General features: G+C 42.3%; 1 protein-coding gene across 1 annotated transcript in view; it reads right to left on the bottom strand.

Moving 5' to 3' along the window:
- The window catches only part of slc9a8 (solute carrier family 9 member 8), a 136,869-nt gene that overhangs the window by 18,155 nt on the left and 98,264 nt on the right, over nt 1–20,450 (bottom strand). Inside the window, exons 8-10 of the mRNA XM_060937147.1 lie at nt 18,172–18,315; nt 2,256–2,394; nt 2,064–2,169 (exon numbers count right to left, since the gene is read on the bottom strand). Of these exons, the coding sequence (XP_060793130.1) occupies nt 2,064–2,169; nt 2,256–2,394; nt 18,172–18,315 (389 nt within the window). The remainder of the gene's footprint in view (nt 1–2,063; nt 2,170–2,255; nt 2,395–18,171; nt 18,316–20,450) is intronic.

The following is a 20,450-nucleotide window of genomic DNA, read 5'->3' as shown; positions in this document are numbered from 1 at the left end:
GAGAGGAGGGTACAGTGAGGGTACAGTGAGAGAGGAGGGTACAGTGAGGGTACAGTGAGAGAGGAGGGTACAGTGAGAGTACAGTGAGAGAGGAGGGTACAGTGAGAGAGGAGGGTACAGTGAGTACAGTGAGAGAGGGTACAGTGAGAGTACAGTGAGAGAGGGTACAGTGAGAGTACAGTGAGAGAGGATACAATGAGAGTACAGTGAGAGGGGGTACAGTGAGAGTACAGTGAGAGGGGGTACAGTGAGAGTACAGTGAGAGGGTACAGTGAGAGTACAGTGAGAGAGGAGGGTACAGTGAGAGGGGGTACAGTGAGAGTACAGTGAGAGTACAGTGAGAGGGGGTACAGTGAGAGTACAGTGAGAAAGGGTACAGTGAGAGTACAGTGAGAAAGGGTACAGTGAGAGTACAGTGAGAAAGGGTACAGTGAGAGTACAGTGAGAAAGGGTACAGTGAGAGGACAGTGAGAAAGGGTACAGTGAGAGGACAGTGAGAAAGGGTACAGTGAGAGGACAGTGAGAAAGGGTACAGTGAGAGGACAGTGAGAAAGGGTACAGTGAGAGGACAGTGAGAAAGGGTACAGTGAGAGGACAGTGAGAAAGGGTACAGTGAGAGGACAGTGAGAAAGGGTACAGTGAGAGGACAGTGAGAAAGGGTACAGTGAGAGGACAGTGAGAAAGGGTACAGTGAGAGGACAGTGAGAAAGGGTACAGTGAGAGTACAGTGAGAAAGGGTACAGTGAGAGTACAATGAAAAAGGGTACAGTGAGAGAGGAGAGTACAGTGAGAAAGGGTACAGTGAGAAAGGGTACAGTGAGAGTACAGTGAGAAAGGGTACAGTGAGAGTACAGTGAGAAAGGGTACAGTGAGAGTACAGTGAGAAAGGGTACAGTGAGAGTACAGTGAAAAACGGTACAGTGAGAGTACAATGAAAAAGGGTACAGTGAGAGTACAATGAAAAAGGGTACAGTGAGAGAGGAGAGTACAGTGAGAAAGGGTACAGTGAGAAAGGGTACAGTGAGAGTACAGTGAGAAAGGGTACAGTGAGAGTGGGTACAGTGAGAGTACAGTGAAAAAGGGTACAGTGAGAGTACAATGAAAAAGGGTACAGTGAGAGAGGAGAGTACAGTGAGAAAGGGTACAGTGAGAGTACAGTGAGAAAGGGTACAGTGAGAGTACAGTGAGAAAGGGTACAGTGAGAGTACAGTGAGGGGGTACAGTGAGAGAGTACAGTGAGAGAGGGGGTACAGTGAGATAGTACAGTTAGAGAGTACAGTGAGAGTACAGTGAGCGAGAGAGGGTACAGTGAGAGATTATAAAATTATTTGGATGCAGGATGAATTCAGTACTCATGAAAATTTTAATGACTGTTTATAGTTAACGCTCTACTGAAGCCACGCCTCCTCACTATGATGAACTGGTCCACAGGCCACACCTCTTTCACCATGTGCAGCAGGTACTAAGGCCCCGCCCCTTCACAGATGCTCCTCCTTTACTACCATGCAAAAGAACCTCATTTTTTTTGCTCATGTTTCTGGAATTGGAAAAAGTTTTGGCCCCCACGATTGCGAAGTGCTGCTTTTGACCCTGTTCTTTAAAAGGAAACTCAACGACTGCAACAATTATAAACCACCGCTTTAATCACCTTTGATCCTCCTTTCAGGCCCGGCACGCAGTCCGTGGTGAACTTGATGCTGTTATAACACGGTAAAGTGTCTGATACAAGTGTTATATCTGGCATGTAAATTTTAATTGGAACCCCATGGAAACCACAATGATACAACCATATCTTGTTTCTGTGTGTGTGTGTGTGTGTGTGTGTGTGTGTGTGTGTGTGTGTGTGTGTTGAATAGAAAGCCACACAGAGGCAGAGGAAACACAGCTGCAGCTGGCTGAAATGCAGCGTTCACTGTGTCCACCCCGGGGAAGAGCAGCTCATGTTACAGGCTTACTAAACAGACTGCAGTGGCGTGTTCCACCTGTGACCACGCCCTCTCTGCTCCAGGTAATACAACACCTGAGTGAAGTGTGTGAGAGACCGCAGCCGAGCTGGAACTCACCAGACAGTTTGATCCCTTCAGCCAGACCGTACGGCAGATAGGCGAAGATGATCATCATGCCGAACTCCAGAGACGGCGTCTTCCTCATGTCAAAGTGTTTCAGACACTAAATACACACTGCTAAGGCTCACAACTCAACGCATGGCTTATACAAAATCACTCACACACACACACGCGAGCGCAGGAGGATACGAGGGCGGAGATGAGGCCGATGAGCGTGCCGAGAGCAGCCGAGCCGAAGAACATCTCCAGGAAGTAACCGAGCGCTTGCAGGAACGTCTGCCATCCCGTTACAGACGAGGCGTGTGGGCCGGTGAAGCCCTCTGCCGTACTGAAGGAAAGGAAAACAAAAAGAAATGAAAAACGTTCAGGTTTTGACCAATTCAACATTAGTATCCTTTGTGCTACAGGATGAGCTCAGAGTTTATCATCAGTCAACGGAGAGGCTGAGAAGTGAACCGAGGGAAGTAAGAGGATCTGCATGATAAAATAAATAAATAAACCTTAAATCAGGCAAGAAAAAAAATCAATCAATCAATCAATCAATCAATCCTACACAATTTAGAGCTGTTTCAGGGTCATAACACACATTAACACTATAATTAATTAACAACACTGTAATTAATAAGAACCATGCTTGGTGTTGGACTTTATTTTAAATTTAACCAATTTATTCTGTCTTCATGTCAACTTTGTCTGATGCACTTTATTATGAATCAGTTTTTTTTTTTTGAATAAACAAACCTGCTACCAATCCCACTACGGAGGTTAGTGTGTGTAAAGCTATGGACATTTTTACAGACTATTAAAGCCATTTGTGAGAGAGGGAGACAGAAAGAGTCCGTAACAAATGAAATCAGTAAAACGAGCATGAATGAAGTGCGCATGTAAAGTAAAATGGATTGATTCAAGTAAATAAAGTAAGATTGAGAGGGAGGAAAGAGACGAGAAAAGTAGAACAGATATTTGTAAAGGAAGTAAAACAAGGTCAACTGTGAGCTCCTGCTCACTTCCGTATCCCCCCCGCTCTCACTCGTATCAGAACGCAAGTGACTGAAAGAATAGGACACTTATTATTAATGTTGACTTCAACAAATCATGAACTTGTAAATGAGTAAGTAAAGAGCAGTGTCTCTCTCCAGGGATTTCAAAACAACATCCTGCTAAACCATCATTTTGAAATAGTATTTTGCTTCTTGAAATGGTGTCAAAATCCACACTATAGGTTTCATAAATACATTCAGTGGGTAAAACAGGAAGTCGATGTGGAACAGACCTGAAAATGATGAACATGGTATAGAACCCCAAGCAGAAGCTCGGGACCAAGTCGTTACGATTTGCGGTTGCTGAGAAAAAAAGGTGTTTCAGACAGACAGAGGTAAACCAGTACAGTGGTGCTTGAAAGTTTGTGAACCCTTGAGAATTTTCTATATTTCTGCATAAATATGACCTAAAACATCATCAGATTTTCACGCAAGTCCTAAAAGTAGATAAAGAGAACCCAGTTAAACAAATGAGACAAAAATATTATACTTGTTCATTTATTTATTGAGGAAAATGATCCAATATTACATATCTGTGAGTGGCAAAAGTATGTGAGCCTTTGCTTTCAGTATCTGGTGTGACCCCCTTGTGCAGCAATAACTGCAACTAAACGTTTGCGGTAACTGTTGATCAGTCCTGCACACCGGCTTGGAGGAATTTTAGCCCGTTCCTCCGTACAGAACAGCTTCAACTCTGGGATGTTGGTGGGTTTCCTCACATGAACTGCTCGCTTCAGGTCCTTCCACAACATTTCCATTGGATTAAGGTCAGGACTTTGACTTGGCCATTCCAAAACATTAACTTTATTCTTCTTTAACTATTCTTTGGTAGAACGACTTGTGTGCTTAGGGTCGTTGTCTTGCTGCATGACCCACCTTCTCTTGAGATTCAGGCTACATCCACATGACAACGGCAACGAGATGTTATTTAAAAATATATCGCGTCCAAATGGGCAACGATCAGTAAAATATCAGGTCCATATGGCAACACAACGCTTGCTGAAAACGATGCAATACACATGCCACACCTCTGGGCGCTGTAAGACGGTCCCTTCGGAGACACCAGAAGAATAGAAGTAGTAAGGACGCATGCGCATAAACTATTATGCGCGAGACTTCATATTAGCCACAAAGTCAGGAAAATCTGTTCGTAAAATTACATTATAATGACCAAATACAATGAAAAGTATTTTTCCAGTCTCACCTGTGAAAGGTAATCCCATGTGATCCCGTTTGGACGGTGCAGTTAAACGCAGCTAATCTTTATTCTCCGCTTTGACCTATCCAATATGGCGGCAAGGATGACGTATGATTCTACGCAGAAGGCGGCGTCTTTAATGGTCCGGAATAAATTGAATGCTACACGTTGATGGGTTAATTTGCTCTTCTACGCCCTTTTTGAGGAATGTATTGTAGGACTTACTGTAAACCAACATCTGAAGAGGTGAGATCGCTCCTTTTTTTTCCCTATTTTTGCTGGCGGGATTGACTCTGCCCTAAGGGCAGAGTCTCTCTCTCTCTCACTTTGCACCATTACACAATAAATATATACAGTGAAAATATTTTGTAAGCGCGTTTCATGAACCAAGTTATAGGATTTGTTGACAACTCGCATCGAGTTCATTACACTTCTACCCGGCATGAAGCACTCACAGTCATGTGGTTGTGACGTCATCGTAAACAAATCCGTTCTACTCATCCAGACGACTTCACAATGGCAACGTTGCCAGATCTTTCCACTCTGGAACCCATTCTCAAAAAGATTGCGTTTTGGGCACCCAAAACTCCGGTGCCGTGTGGACGCCAGGCCTAAACGATAAGCAATTGTATCGGAGTCACCTGAATCCGTTGCCGTGTGGACAGGGCCTCAGTTCATGGACAGATGTCCTGACATTTTCCTTTAGAATTCGCTGGTATAATTCAGAATTTATTGTTCCATCAATGATGGCAAGCTATCCTGGCCCAGATGCAGCAAAACAGGCCCAAACCATGATGCTACCACCACCATGTTTCACAGATGGGATAAGGTTCTTATGCTGGAATGCAGTGTTTTCCTTTCTCTAAACATTACGCTTCTCATTTAAACCAAAAAGTTCTATTTTGGTCTCCTCCGTCCACAAAACATTTTTCCAATAGCCTTCTGGCTTCTCCAAGCGATCTTTAGCAAACTGCAGACGAGTAGCAATGTTCTTTTTGGAGAGCAGTGGCTTTCTCCTTGCAACCCTGCCATGCACACCATTGTTGTTCAGTGTTCTCCTGATGGTGGACTCATTAACATTAACCAATGTGAGAGAGGCCTTCAGTTGCTTAGAAGTTACCCTGGGGTCCTTTGTGACCTTGCCAACTATTACACGCCTTGCTCTTGGAGTGATCTTTGTTGGTCGACCCCTCCTGGGGAGGGTAACAATGGTCTTGAATTTCCTCCATTTGTACACAATCTGTCTGACTGTGGATTGGTGGAGTCCAAACTCTTTAGAGATGGTTTTGTAACCTTTTCCAGCCTGATGAGCATCAACAACGCTTTTTCTGAGGTCCTCAGAAATCTCCTTTGTTCGTGCCATGATACACTTCCACAAACATGTGTTGTGAAGATCAGACTTTGATAGATCCCTGTTCTTTAAATAAAACAGGGTGCCCACTCACACCTGATTGTCATCCCATTGATTGAAAACACCTGACTTTAATCTCATCTCATTATCTCTAGCCGCTTTATCCTTCTACAGGGTCGCAGGCGAGCTGGATCCTATTCCAGCTGACTACGGGCGAAAGGCGGGGTACACCCTGGACAAGTCGCCAGGTCATCACAGGGCTGACACATAGACACAGACAACCATTCACACTCACATTCACACCTACGGTCAATTTAGAGTCACCAGTTAACCTAACCTGCATGTCTTTGGACTGTGGGGGAAACCGGAGCACCTGGAGGAAACCCACGCGGACATGGGGAGAACATGCAAACTCTGCACAGAAAGGCCCTCGCCGGCCACGGGGCTCGAACCCGGACCTTCTTGCTGTGAGGCGACAGTGCTAACCACTACACCACCGTGCCGCCACCTGACAATTTCACCTTCAAATTAACTGAGAATCCTAGAGGTTCACATACTTTTGCCACTCACAGATATGTAATATTGGATCGTTTTCCTCAATAAATAAATGACCAAGTATAATATTTTTGTCTCATTTGTTTAACTGGGTTCTCTTTATCTACTTTTAGGACTTGTGTGAAAATCTGATGATGTTTTAGGTCATATTTATGCAGAAATATAGAAAATTCTAAAGGGTTCACAAACTTTCAAGCACCACTGTGTACCCCCCCCCCCCCCTTCCTTCAGAGTGGGGGTATAATTACTTATGTACCCAAGAAGGTTAACTCAGTAAAAAAAAGTAAATAAAATAAAATAAAATAACTAAAGCAAAAGTAAGTAGAACTACGAGAGACAGGAAAAAAAAAGAAAAGGAATAAAAATTTAAATGTGCATTAAGTAAATTAAATGAAGTTAGTCAAGTCAATAAAGTTAGTACAGAAAGTAAAAGTGAGGAAAGATAGTTAGAACAATAAGTTTATTTGTGTAGCACTTTTAACAGCAGACACCATCGCAAAGCAGCTTTACAGAAAATGAAAGACTTTAAACATGAGCTAATTTATCCCTGATGATGAAGCCTGAGGTGACGGTGTTGAGGAAAAACTCCCTCAGACGACACGAGGAAGAAACCTCGAGAGGAACCAGACTCAAAAGGGAACCCATCCTCATCTGGGTGATAACAGATAGCGTGATTATAAATAACTCACTTCTATAACTGTGTCCTATAGAGTCACAAAGTACAACTGTGGAACCAGGAAATTCATTACAGTTTAAATAAGCATTTATCAATAAGTAGTATTTTTAAATAAAATACTATAAAATATAATAAACACTCTCTCATATATATATATATATATATATATATATATATATATATATATATACACACACACACACTACCGTTCAAAAGTTTGGGGTCACTCTGAAATGTCCTTATTTTTGAAAGAAAAGCACTGTTCTTTTCAATGAAGATCACTTTAAACTAATCAGAAATCCACTCTATACATTGCTAATGTGGTAAATGACTATTCTAGCTGCAAATGTCTGGTTTTTGGTGCAATATCTCCATAGGTGTATAGAGGCCCATTTCCAGCAACTCTCACTCCAGTGTTCTAATGGTACAATGTGTTTGCTCATTGCCTCAGAAGGCTAATGGATGATTAGAAAACCCTTGTACAATCATGTTAGCACAGCTGAAAACAGGTGAGCTCTTTAGAGAAGCTATAAAACTGACCTTCCTTTGAGCAGATTGAGTTTCTGGAGCATCACATTTGTGGGGTCGATTAAATGCTCAAAATGGCCAGAAAAATGTCTCGACTATATTTTCTATTCATTTTACAACTTATGGTGGGAAATAAAAGTGTGACTTTTCATGGAAAACACAAAATTGTCTGGGTGACCCCAAACTTTTGAACGGTAGTGTAAATAAACTAAAAAAGTAGTGCTTTTTAAATAAAAATGCATTTATAAATAAGCAGTTTAAATGAATAAGTTAAAAGTAAATTAGGCTATAATTATGAACTATTAAATCCAATTCTAAGAGAGAGAGGGAAAGAGAGAAGAAAAGCAACAAAAGTAAGTTAATAAAGTAAACGAAGTACGTACGTACTCTAAGTAAGAACAGAAGGCAAGTAAACGTATTTCATAAGAAAATTAGATCAGCAAGGAAAGTAGGTGCAGGAAGCAATTTAAGAAGAGCAAGTAAAGTCTTGTATGCAAAATAAATAAAACTAAGAAACGTTGCCATTCAAACGAAATAAATATGCAAGAAAAGTACGTACTGTAAGGAAATTATAAAAAGTAAAGTAAAAATAGTATAAACTTAAAGGAAGCAAGGAAAAGTAAAAAAAGTAGCTAATTAATTAAATAAGGAAATGAAGGAAGGAGGGTACTGCAAGTGCTTCCCCCCCCCCTCCCTCCAGCTCGTATTGTTTTGTTATAGAGCGACTTCTGGCACAAGAATGTCCCTCGGGATTAACAAAGTCTTATCTTAATTTAAGAAAAGTAAAACAGAGGAAACTGAGCTGCATACTGAAGTCAGTCCTGAATGGGGCGTAAGGACAGTACAGGGGACAAAAGAAAAGCCCACGCTGACCTCTGACCTGCAGTTCTTATAACGGAGTGACATCAGTGTCAGGAACTGATTAATTAGGAAGCGCTCTGTAGGGGGCGACAGTGCTGCGTTACACTCATCAGTGAGGATCATCTCCCCTGTAGCTGTGTGTGTGTGTGTGGGCAGACACCTCCGCTTCTGTCACACGCTGTCCAAAACACAACTCAGTTATTTATTGGTATTTCTCCAGCAGAACATTACGCTGATCTGCCAATCACAGTCATCAGCGCGCTGTGACATCACACACATCAAATAAAATCTATATACGCAAATAAGTTCCTTCACATAACCAGGATAGAGGAGAACGCTGATGAAGCTTACACACTGCGCTGACCGTTAGCTATGACATCATCAGTTATCCGACACCGAGCTGGAACCCGATGCAGGAATTGTAGGAATAGTTTTCAGCTTCTTCTGGCACACGGCTGAATTTCTGCTTTACGTCACTGATGGTCTCGATACCTGTTACTGCTGCTATTTTACACCTTCAGTTATTATTGATTAATTACTGATATATTATTTAATGTTATTTTAGATATCATACTGATTTTTCAGTCACAACATGACTCAGTTTATATCCTATAACCCCGCCCACATTGGAGGAAATGAAGGACTTTTAATGGACTGTTAAAGCCAGCAATGGAATAAAATTAAGTACAAGAGTAAAGCAGGGATGAGAATGAAAAATATTTTAAAAGTCTGAAAAAACCGGGGCGGGGCCCAGGGGGCTAATGATTTTTGGCTATTTTTTTTTTTACCCCAAAACCATTAATTTTATCAGCAAAAATGTGCAATTTATTTGGAAATAAATTCCCCTTTTTGGTGGACTCCCAGGTGAAAATGATTAATATGGTACAAGAGACTTGTTTTTAATCAATTCACATTTGATGATTTCAAAAAATCAATGCAGCTTTTAATATAAATGAGCTCTACAGTATTATATTTCTGCATTTTAGCTATTCATGTCTTTGAATACTCTAATCCTTTACAATGAAGTGCAAACCAGAAAAAAGTTCTATCATATAATTCTCTTAAGCTTTCTTCTGATGTTATCATGGTAGCAGGAGCTCTTGCATATTAAGCAGGCAACATTCAACATCACTCATCACTTCCCTTTCAACTGTTGTGTGGACTAACTAGGATTTATCTGGACAGGATGTTGTGTGATGTAATACAGATACCATACGGTCAATTTGAAGATCGAGATGGTGATTTTGAATTAAAGAACAGGGATGTACAATCGGCATTACATATTGGAAATTTTTTTTAAATCAAAAACTATAAGTTCATCTCGGCCTAAAAAGTTTGGGCAGACGCTCCCGCGCGGCACACGCCAGCAATTCCGTCCCCCTATGAAATAAGTAAGAGAGTTATACATGCTATCATACTTAAAATTTCATCAGAAATATAGATATGATACTATGATTCTCCCCAACATGCTACATTAGATAAGCTAACCCCATTTATAAAAGATACACACTTATATAATGACATGTAATTGATATATATTTTTTGGGGCGCGCGCTCTCTCTCTGCCATGCCGATCCTGTAGGCTGCACTGACTCAACTGAAAACTCCAGTCCTCGAGAAAAGAGATAAAAGCCTGCCCACACTGAAAGCTGATTGGCTTATTTTGCTGAGTAACCCAATCAAGATGCTCTTTGTCTGGCATGCGCTACATGAACAGGCACACAGGCAGTGTTGCCAGATTGGGTAGTTTTAAGTGCATTTTGGCGGGTTTTGAACATATTTTGGGCTGGAAAACGTCAGCAGTATCTGGCAACACTGCACACAGTCTCCCTCGCGCACCCCCTCGCGCGCGCACATTCTAAGATGCGTGATGCAGACCTTAATGTTGCGCGCGCACACTCTTGCTCGCTTCTATTAATATGCAGGAGACTCCCGGAACTTCCGGGAGACTTGGGATGTCTGCATTATAAGGTGACCACAGATTGTTAATCATACCCCCCCCCAAAAAAAAAAATTTCTCAACAGATTTACATCGATCTCAAAAACGATCATTTTGGTCTGAAAAAGTCGGAAATCCGCCAATCGGCGGAAAATTCTCATCCCTGGTAAAGTTAAGAAAGGAAGAAAAATAAGCAAGAAAATTGAGTAAGTAAACAAAAAGAAAGTACATTAAAAAAAGGCAGGTAGAGAACTAATTACATTACGTAAATAAAGTGAATAAAATAAATAAGAAAATCAAGCTGAGTAAATAAATAAGTAAAGCAAGAAAAGGACATAAATTTAGTAAAGTAAGGTTTGGTAACTAACACGCAAAGCATGAAAAGTAAATAATGTAAATAAATATATCAAGATGCGTAAGTAAATAAAGAATGTAAAGTTAGTCAAGTAAGTAACAAATAATGTAAGCTAACTTAGTAAAACTAAGGTAAAGTAAGAAAAGTAAATAAAATAGTAAAAAGTTAAGTAAATGAAGAAAGAATGTAAAGTTTGTAAAGTAAGGTAAGTGACAAGTAAGAAAGTAAATAGTATCAGGAAGCAACTTAGTAAATAAATTAAACAAGGTAAAGTAAATAAAAATTAAGAAAATCAAATTGTGCAAGTAAAAAGAAGTTAGTAAAGTATGGCAACTAATTAAATAAGTATGAAAAGTAGATTATGGCAGTAAGTACATTTATGTAAGTAAACAAGGAAATTAAATAAAGTAGATGAAGTTAATTCTGCTATTATACATCTCAAATCGCTATTATTTTTATTATTTACTATTGATGATTTTTTTTTTTTGCCGTTAGTTTACGTCTAAAAAGCCTTTTCAATCGCATGATTAAATTTATAAAAAATAATTTTAGTGATTCGCATGAAATGAATAAATTCTGGCAAACTATAACCAAGTGCAAAAGTTTGTGTCCTCTGATTTCTGGGTGAATTAAAGCGGCGGTTACTATTCAGTAGCCTAGATGCACAATTGAGAATGTTTCGATCCTGTTCCTCAGAGAGAAAGAAACGGACCCGATGCTCGACACAAACTCAAACCTTTCCCGCTTTATTAAAGAAAACAAAAACAGGCTGAATTACCGTATTGGCTCGAATATAAGACGGTGTTTTTGTTGTAAAAAATAGCTCTTAAAAAGGGGAGTCGTCTTAAATTCGCGGACTAGACAAAATGCTGCCAAAAACGAAAGTGAAAGTGAGGACAGTGAGAGTGAGCAAAGTGAGGCTGAGGATCTCTGTGCTGAGTAGCTGTAATTTAGCAAACTACCCTTTCCATTGTTTCAGTTGTTTATTATTGTAAACCTTAATGTATTGTTTAATGCATTGTTTAAAGCATTTGCACTGTTCTGCAAATTTATTCCATATACCCGTAGGCTATGGGAAGTTAATGCATTGACATTCTGAAGTTTATGAACTTTCAATCCAAACCTGACAAATTTGTTGAATTAATGCAATTTAAATGTTTTAATTTGGCTTGTCTAGTAGCCTGCAGTTTAGCCTCTTTTTTTACTTCTATGAAAAGTGTTCACGGAAATGAGACTGAAATGACCTCTGTTTAAATGTGAAAAACAAAAGCCTCTAATTTTAAACAGAATTTTGAAATAAATACGCTTTATATGAATGAACATTTGGTCTTCAAAAAACTTTTTCCCCAAAGATGAACTTGGAAAAGGGGGGGTCGTCTTACATTCAGGGTCGTCTTATGTTCGGGCCAATACGGTACTACCCAGCTAAAACAAAAAGACGTACCGATGGCTCCAGACAAAGCCAGGGAACGTTCAGAAACACCATGTACAAGTGGGTCTGTTCCTACATGAGGATCCACGGGTGGGAGAGGCCTACAGGAACACGGAGATTATTTTTAAAAAAGTCTTCCACCAATTGTTGGCACAAAGACTATACACTGCAACCGCACGATAAACTCTTACTATGAACTTTTGCATATAATGGACTAAGTTCGTGTCCCCCACCTTTAATGACAACGAGTCGGAGTCTTCAAAAAAAACAATCACTGAGCCATCCATGCGCTCCTCTTCCCTCAGACACAAACAATCAGTAATCAAGTCCACAGTCGAGTTATCGATGCGCATTAGCGCCATTAAACAAAGACTTAACGAGCCTCGATTAGGTGTCGATCACTAACAATTATCGAGAACAGAGATCAAAGGATCGATAAAAGGATCAAATGACTGCTGACATCATTGATGATTTGTGTCACATGAATGAAGTGAATGGTGAAGATTCAGGCCCTGTCCACACGGCAACGGATTCAGGTGAATCTGATAAAATTGTTTATCGTTTCGGCGTGGCGTCCACACGGCGCCGGCGTTTTGGGTGCCGTAAAACGATATTTTTTGAGAACGGGTTCCAGAGTGGAAAAATCTGGCAACGGCGCCGTTGCGAAGTCGTCTGGATGAGTAGAACGGATTTGTTTACGATGACGTCACAACCACATGACTAGAACAAGCAGCACTCTCGCGGTTTTGTATGAACCACTGCATTGCATTCACTTTTGTATACAGCTTTTCTTTAAATAAACAAGTAACTGAACCATTTCTTGAATTTCTTTTTTTTATTGGATAAGACTGCTTTTCAAAATGTTCACACACAATAAGAAAATTAAGTTATATAAAACTATGCACACTAATAAAACTAATTTGTACACACAGAAGGCACGATTTCCTCGCGTAGTCGCAGCCATCTTCTTCTTGTTGTTGTGTGCTTGTTCCTGTGAGTGCTTCACGCCGGGTAGAAGAAGGGGTTTATGCGCATGCGTCCTACTTCTTCTATTGTTCTGGTGTCTCCGATGGGACCGTCTTACAGCGCACGTAGAGGTGTGGCATGTGTATTGCATCGTTTTCAGCAAGCGTTGCGTTGCCATATGAACCTGATATTTTACTGATCCGTTGCCCATGTGGACGCGATTTTTTTTTAAAAATAAAATCTCGTTGCCGTTGTCGTGTGGATGTAGCCTCAGTGTTTGGACATCGACAAAGATACGATACGGCAGTAACCTCCGTCATTTCCATAACAGACGAAGAAATCAATCGTCGCCTCCGTTCGAGATCCTTTAACTCAGCCAGTGAACTGTGAGAGTGAAATTCTTGATTAGGAGAATGTGGCTAAAATTAAAGCAGTCCAGGATTAACAAGATCACTCGGCAAGTAAAACTGATGGGACGCGACTGTAGTATCGGACTTTTACTAATTGAAAGTTTACAGTATGAATATTCTCATTATTTTGATGACATTCCCTGTATCCGAAATCGCTCCCTACTCACTATACAGGGCACTATGTCGTGAGGACGCCATTTTGTAGTGCTGCCCGAAACCTTAGTGAGGATTATTTACACCATATATAGTGCACTCAAAGTATCCCACAATGCATCACGAAAAGTAGTGTACAACGATGGTCACTAACCAAAGCAATATATCCCATCATGCATTGCGGTCACGCTGAAAGAAATCAAATTAAAACTCTGAAATGTGATTTAATAAAAGGCAGCAGCAAAGAAGAAAGTATTCAGCCTTGATTTAAAAGAACTGAAAGCTGCAGGTACTTTGTATTGATTAATGTGTGAAATACAATCAGTATAATATGGATTTATCACAAAAACACATGCGTGTTTATTATTTTGAAACCCACCAGCCGACTGATCTGGCACGTTTTAATTGTGCGACAGTAATGACGTAAATACCAGCGCGACGGACTAGTGTCCGAAAGCGTTTTTTCATTTTACCAATGAGCTCACTGTATAGTCCTCTATATAGTAATTCCCTGTATAGGGAGTAGAGAGTAGTGAATGAGTGAGCGATTTCGGACACCGGGATTGTCTCATGTGTGCATGTGTGCAGCAGCTCACCTTGAACTGCTCCTCACGTATACGCCACACTCACGAGGACAAATTGCCATGCACCTGTTCCTGATCAGGGTGCAATCACAGCGTGCGCTTATAAGGACTCCGAAACGCACAGACTTTGTGAAGTATAAAGTATACGCACTGTTCCTTGTGTCTCTGTATCGCTGCTCTGCTTTTAACTTGGTTTTGTAGATTTGGATTCTGCCTTTCGTTCTTGCCTCGGCTATTCTGTTTGTGCCTCGCCTGACTCTCGCCTGTTTCCTCACTCTGCTTTCGCATTACGTTTGCCTGCCTGTTTGTAAATAAACACTCGTTCTTCAATTACATCTGTCCATCCATCCACCTCCTTTACATGGCACACAGAAAAGAGTGACTTTCCTTTCCTTCACAAATATGTAAACTAATTAAGCACAAATATAAACACAGCCGGTCTTGTTTTATGTAAGGGCGAGGGGTGTGACAAGTGGCTCCATTTCAGTATTGCAAACTATTTGGACGTCCCCAAGTTCATAAATCTGTACAGCTGTTTCAGAGAAAAGAAACTGAACCAACAGTGTGTATTTGCAGTTTTATACGAAGTGGAACACCTGATTGCAAAAGTGCAAAAAGCCACACATACAGCGAGTGAAACCATCATCCTTCCTGTGGCATTTGCAATGACTAACACAAGTGCACTTAAAGAATCGCCCTATCAAGGAACACCATCTCCAAAAGACAATAACACCACCGCTAAAGCATTAAACGTCATCTTGTTGAGCAAGCAAAACAAACAGACTTTCTTTACAACTAGATAAGTCTACAGATATGTCGAATTTATCTCGTACAATTCCTTAATGGTGTTTATTCACTACAATCATGAAGGGAAATGAGTCTGTGCTGCTGTGTGTGTTGGGAAAACTGCACTGGCACACGCAGGGAAAGCAAAAGTCCAACATGCCAAATTCACCCACTGCATTATCCACAGGAAGGTCTTTGGTACCAAGACACCAGAGCCTGAGCTTAACGATGTTCTCCAACCAGCAACCAGAATAATGAATTATATTAAAGTGACACAGGTCAATGTATTAAAAGATGAACAGTACCCTGTGGAGCTGGAATAACCCCTAGGTACCTGAATCTCACGCTGTATTGCCCGCTGCCTCGTACCTGTGAGGGAGAATGAGCTGGACGTGCTAATGTTTTACACTTGGGCACGGAAACAGCCGAATTATCCTCATGATAACGAGCGAGTTCGCAACAAACATGGCAGAACCGGCGGCCTCTGGCACAGAAGAAAGTGCTCAAGAGGAATATTTGTTAAAAATATAATATTTTTTATTATATTATACGGTACGAGCCACTTCTGGTAAAATCGTGCGCTCTGATTGGTTCCTTGGCGAACAGTATTTTCCTGTAATGCCCGTGGGTGATTACGGACTTCCTTTCCAAGGCAACGGCTTTCAACGTTGCCAAAAAAAAAAAAAATTATCTAGTGTCATTTTACTGAAAACTAAACCAGTATAGGTTATATTTTTATCTTTCTCTGAATATTTGTCATGTATTACTCGAGCAAAGAAGTAAATTCAGTTCTGAAACTGCTAGCTGTTTATTCTGCATGCGTGACTCAACTATGTTGCAAATACGACGTGACCGAAAGCAGCGTCACGCCTCGTTATAATAAGCGTCTATTTTAATCTTAGAAATTTTAAAAAAGGCAGATAATAAACTCTTTATTAACCTCGCTTGCTTGTTATTTACGGGAAAATATCAGACCGAGGTGTTTTTGTACGAACCTGTCAAGTAACCTCGGTCTGATATTTTCCTGTAAAGACTCCGCGCTCAGTTAATAAAAGGAATATTTTAGTTAACAGACTATACACTTTACAAATGTGAGTGAATGAATATTGTTGGTTATTAAGAAATAATAGTTGCTTTTTTTAACAAAAAGAATATTTAAGTTGATCAAGAATAGGAAAATAAAATGTTGCAGGGTTTTTTCTGGGTAATAACATTTATATCATGTTGTAATAAAAAAAAAAAACACTCTGGGAAAAACTGAATCGTGAACCCAAGACCACGAATCAAATCAAATTGTGAATCAAATGAATCGTTACATGCCTACTACATTATTTTTTTTTGGAGGAGAATGTCATGGATGTTTATTCCACGTAACCCACAGTTACTGCTCACCTCCGAAGTCTCCTTCGGAGCTTCTGTCAATATTTACCCAAAGAGTGAATTCTGGAGAAACATGACACGGAACAACAACGATTTCCTGCTCCTGTAGGAATGACCTACCGGCTGAGCTCGAGCTTTCCAGTGTCCGGACTTTACTGAGTTCTTTCACTGTAAGAACAATGGAGGAGTCAAAGTGAAGGGGTGCCGTGGACATTTATACGCCTTTTGGGTCGACGTACCAATCCGAGAAGACATTTTCTTCACTGGGGTACGTTTAAAAATAAATAAATAAATAATAATAATAATAATAATAATGTTGCTGTGTTCAGTCGGGTCGGGCCAATCCACCAACTGCTGACGGCCATCACAGGAACTTTCGCTCCAGTTTGCCAAATATGAACACGTCTGGTTTGCTCCCGTCTCAGCCAACCAGGGGTCAAGTCTTTATTGGTATCACAAAACTGAGGATTAAATACTGTAATTCCTATTCATTATATTCTTATTAACCCTTTTTCACCATGTCTCGTCATGCACATTGAACTAAAAACAATTTGAGTACCTGTAAAAGAGTAGCTCATATGACGACCCATATTTTGTAGATTTTTTGAAAGCATTTTCTGACTTTTGTCTTCTTCAGTTTGTCCTACAGGGGTGCACAAACTTTTAGTGTTTTTTTTTCTTTTGCACAGTCTTGTAAACTTCTCAATGACAACAGAAGCTTATGCCAAATCAATATGATGAACTATGATAACGATTTCAGTGCTTTAATTATCATTAAAATACTTAAATAATAATCATCTACAGTGACATGCAAAAGTTTGTGCCCCCAATGGGTTCTTGGTGAACAAATTCCTCTTTGATAAGCTCTCGAGAGGAAATGCAACATAAAAAGCTGATATACTTAAAGAATTTTAAAAGATTCAACTGTTTAAACAGGATTAACTGATTTGTTAATGTCAATGTACAGAGCTTACCGGTTTTAGTTGCTTCTGTGAAAACCGAACAAACAAAAAACATCTAGTGGTATGAAACTACGCTGCAGTAAGGGCGTACAAACTATTGATGCTTTCCTGTAATAACCTGAGCTGCAGGCAGGTGAGATGTAAACCCCGACACTACCAGCTACAGGGACAGAGCTGAGATAATGTAGAGACCGTTCTCAGGATTGGCTGAGCTCGAAACCCACATCCTTAACACCATCTCTGTAAAACGCTTTGCTCCGCCCTAAATACTAGAACTCATTATTTATTCACATAATTTACTCAGAGGCAGCACGGTGGTGTAGAGGTTAGCGCTGTCGCCTCACAGCAAGAAGGTCCGGGTTCGAGCCCCGTGGCCGGCGAGGGCCTTTCTGTGCGGAGTTTGCATGTTCTCCCCGTGTCCGCGTGGGTTTCCTCCGGGTGCTCCGGTTTCCCCCACAGTCCAAAGACATGCAGGTTAGGTTAACTGGTGACTCTAAATTGAGCGTAGGTGTGAATGTGAGTGTGAATGATTGTCTGTGTCTATGTGTCAGCCCTGTGATGACCTGGCGACTTGTCCAGGGTGTACCCCGCCTTTCGCCCGTAGTCAGCTGGGATAGGATCCAGCTCGCCTGCGACCCTGTAGAACAGGATAAAGCGGCTACAGATAATGAGATGAGATGAGATGAATTTACACAGAACCTGGTTATGAAGAACATTTCATTTCAAATAAAATCATTTTCCACTGGACCGTGTGATTTCACCTATTTTCTCCCAAGGCCAAAGCAAAACATAGTAAACCATGACTTCACTAATTACTACTTCCGGTTTAATGCCCCGCCCACTTTTCAATGTGCAGCCTGGTAATGTACAAGAAGCTCCTACAGTTGTGAGAGAGCCGGAATGTTCCAGGCTTTCAGATGATTACGTACTTGGTGAGCACGATGGACACGGCGTCGTTGAGAATGCTCTCGCCGAACACCAGCATGTTCAGGACCGGATCCACGTTCAGAGCGTTGAAGATGGCAATGGTGGCTACGGGATCCACCGCTGAGATCAGAGAACCAAATGCAAAACTGCAGAGAGTGATTGAGAGAGGGGGGGTTTACAGTGAGTGAGTGAGAGAGAGAGAGAGAGAGAGAGAGAGAGAGAGAGAGAGACAGAGAGAGAGAGAGAGACAGAGAGAGACAGACAGAGAGGGTTACAGAGAGTGAGAGAGAAAGGTACAATGAGTGAGAAAAAGCTGTACAGAGAGAGAGAGAGAGAGAGAGAGAGAGGGGTACAGTGAGGGAGAGAGAGAGGTAGAGTGAGAGAGAGGAGTACAGTGAGAGAGGGGTGTACAGAGAGAGAGGGGTGTACAGAGAGAGAGGGGTGTACAGAGAGAGGGGTGTACAGAGAGAGAGAGGGGTGTACAGAGAGAGAGGGGTGTACAGTGAGAGAGGGGTGTACAGAGAGAGAGAGGGGTGTACAGAGAGAGAGAGGGGTGTACAGAGAGAGAGGGGGTACAGTGAGAGAGGGGTGTACAGAGAGAGAGGGGTGTACAGAGAGAGAGGGGTGTACAGAGAGAGAGGGGTGTACAGAGAGAGGGGTGTACAGAGAGAGAGGGGTGTACAGTGAGAGGGGTGTACAGAGAGAGAGAGGGGTGTACAGAGAGAGAGGGGTGTACAGAGAGAGAGGGGGTACAGTGAGAGAGGGGTGTACAGAGAGAGAGAGGGGTGTACAGAGAGGGGTGTACAGAGAGAGAGGGGTGTACAGTGAGAGAGGGGTGTACAGAGAGAGAGGGGTGTACAGAGAGTGAGGGGTGTACAGTGAGTGAGGGGTGTACAGAGAGAGGGGTGTACAGTGAGAGGGGTGTACAGTGAGAGAGGGGTGTACAGAGAGAGAGAGGGGTGTACAGAGAGAGGGGTGTACAGAGAGAGGGGTGTACAGAGAGAGAGGGGTGTACAGAGAGAGGGGGTACAGTGAGTGAGGGGTGTACAGAGAGAGGAGTGTACAGAGAGAGAGGGGTGTACAGAGAGAGAGGGGTGTACAGAGAGAGAGGGGTGTACAGTGAGAGAGGGGGTACAGTGAGTGAGGGGTGTACAGAGAGAGGGGTGTACAGAGAGAGAGAGGGGTGTACAGAGAGAGAGGGGGTACAGTGAGAGAGGGGTGTACAGAGAGAGAGGGGTGTACAGAGAGTGAGGGGTGTACAGAGAGAGAGGGGTGTACAGAGAGAGAGGGGTGTACAGAGAGAGAGGGGTGTACAGAGAGAGAGGGGTGTACAGAGAGAGAGGGGTGTACAGAGAGTGAGGGGTGTACAGAGAGAGAGGGGTGTACAGAGAGAGAGGGGGTACAGTGAGAGAGGGGTGTACAGAGAGAGAGGGGTGTACAGAGAGAGGGGTGTACAGAGAGAGAGGGGGTGTACAGAGAGAGAGGGGGTACAGTGAGAGAGGGGTGTACAGAGAGAGAGGGGTGTACAGAGAGAGAGGGGGTACAGTGAGAGAGGGGTGTACAGAGAGTGAGGGGTGTACAGTGAGAGAGGGGTGTACAGAGAGAGAGGGGGTACAGTGAGAGAGGGGGTACAGTGAGAGAGGGGTGTACAGAGAGAGAGGGGTGTACAGAGAGAGAGGGGTGTACAGAGAGAGAGGGGTGTACAGAGAGAGGGGCGTACAGAGAGAGGGGGGTGTACAGAGAGAGAGGGGGTACAGTGAGAGAGGGGTGTACAGAGAGAGGGGTGTACAGAGAGAGAGGGGTGTACAGTGAGGGGGTGTACAGTGAGAGAGGGGTGTACAGTGAGAGAGGGGTGTACAGTGAGGGGGTGTACAGTGAGGGGGTGTACAGTGAGAGAGGGGTGTACAGTGAGGGGGTGTACAGAGAGAGAGGGGTGTACAGTGAGAGAGGGGTGTACAGTGAGAGAGGGGTGTACAGAGAGAGAGGGGTGTACAGAGAGAGAGGGGTGTACAGTGAGGGGGTGTACAGTGAGAGAGGGGTGTACAGTGAGAGAGGGGTGTACAGTGAGGGGGTGTACAGTGAGGGGGTGTACAGTGAGAGAGGGGTGTACAGTGAGGGGGTGTACAGAGAGAGAGGGGTGTACAGTGAGAGAGGGGTGTACAGTGAGAGAGGGGTGTACAGTGAGGGGGTGTACAGAGAGAGAGGGGGTGTACAGAGAGAGAGAGGGGTGTACAGTGAGAGAGGGGGTACAGTGAGAGAGGGGTGTACAGAGAGAGAGAGG

This window comes from Neoarius graeffei, chromosome 13 (assembly GCF_027579695.1).
Source record: "Neoarius graeffei isolate fNeoGra1 chromosome 13, fNeoGra1.pri, whole genome shotgun sequence".
Classification (NCBI taxonomy): domain Eukaryota; kingdom Metazoa; phylum Chordata; class Actinopteri; order Siluriformes; family Ariidae; genus Neoarius; species Neoarius graeffei.
This window is presented reverse-complemented; position numbering and strand designations above follow the sequence as displayed.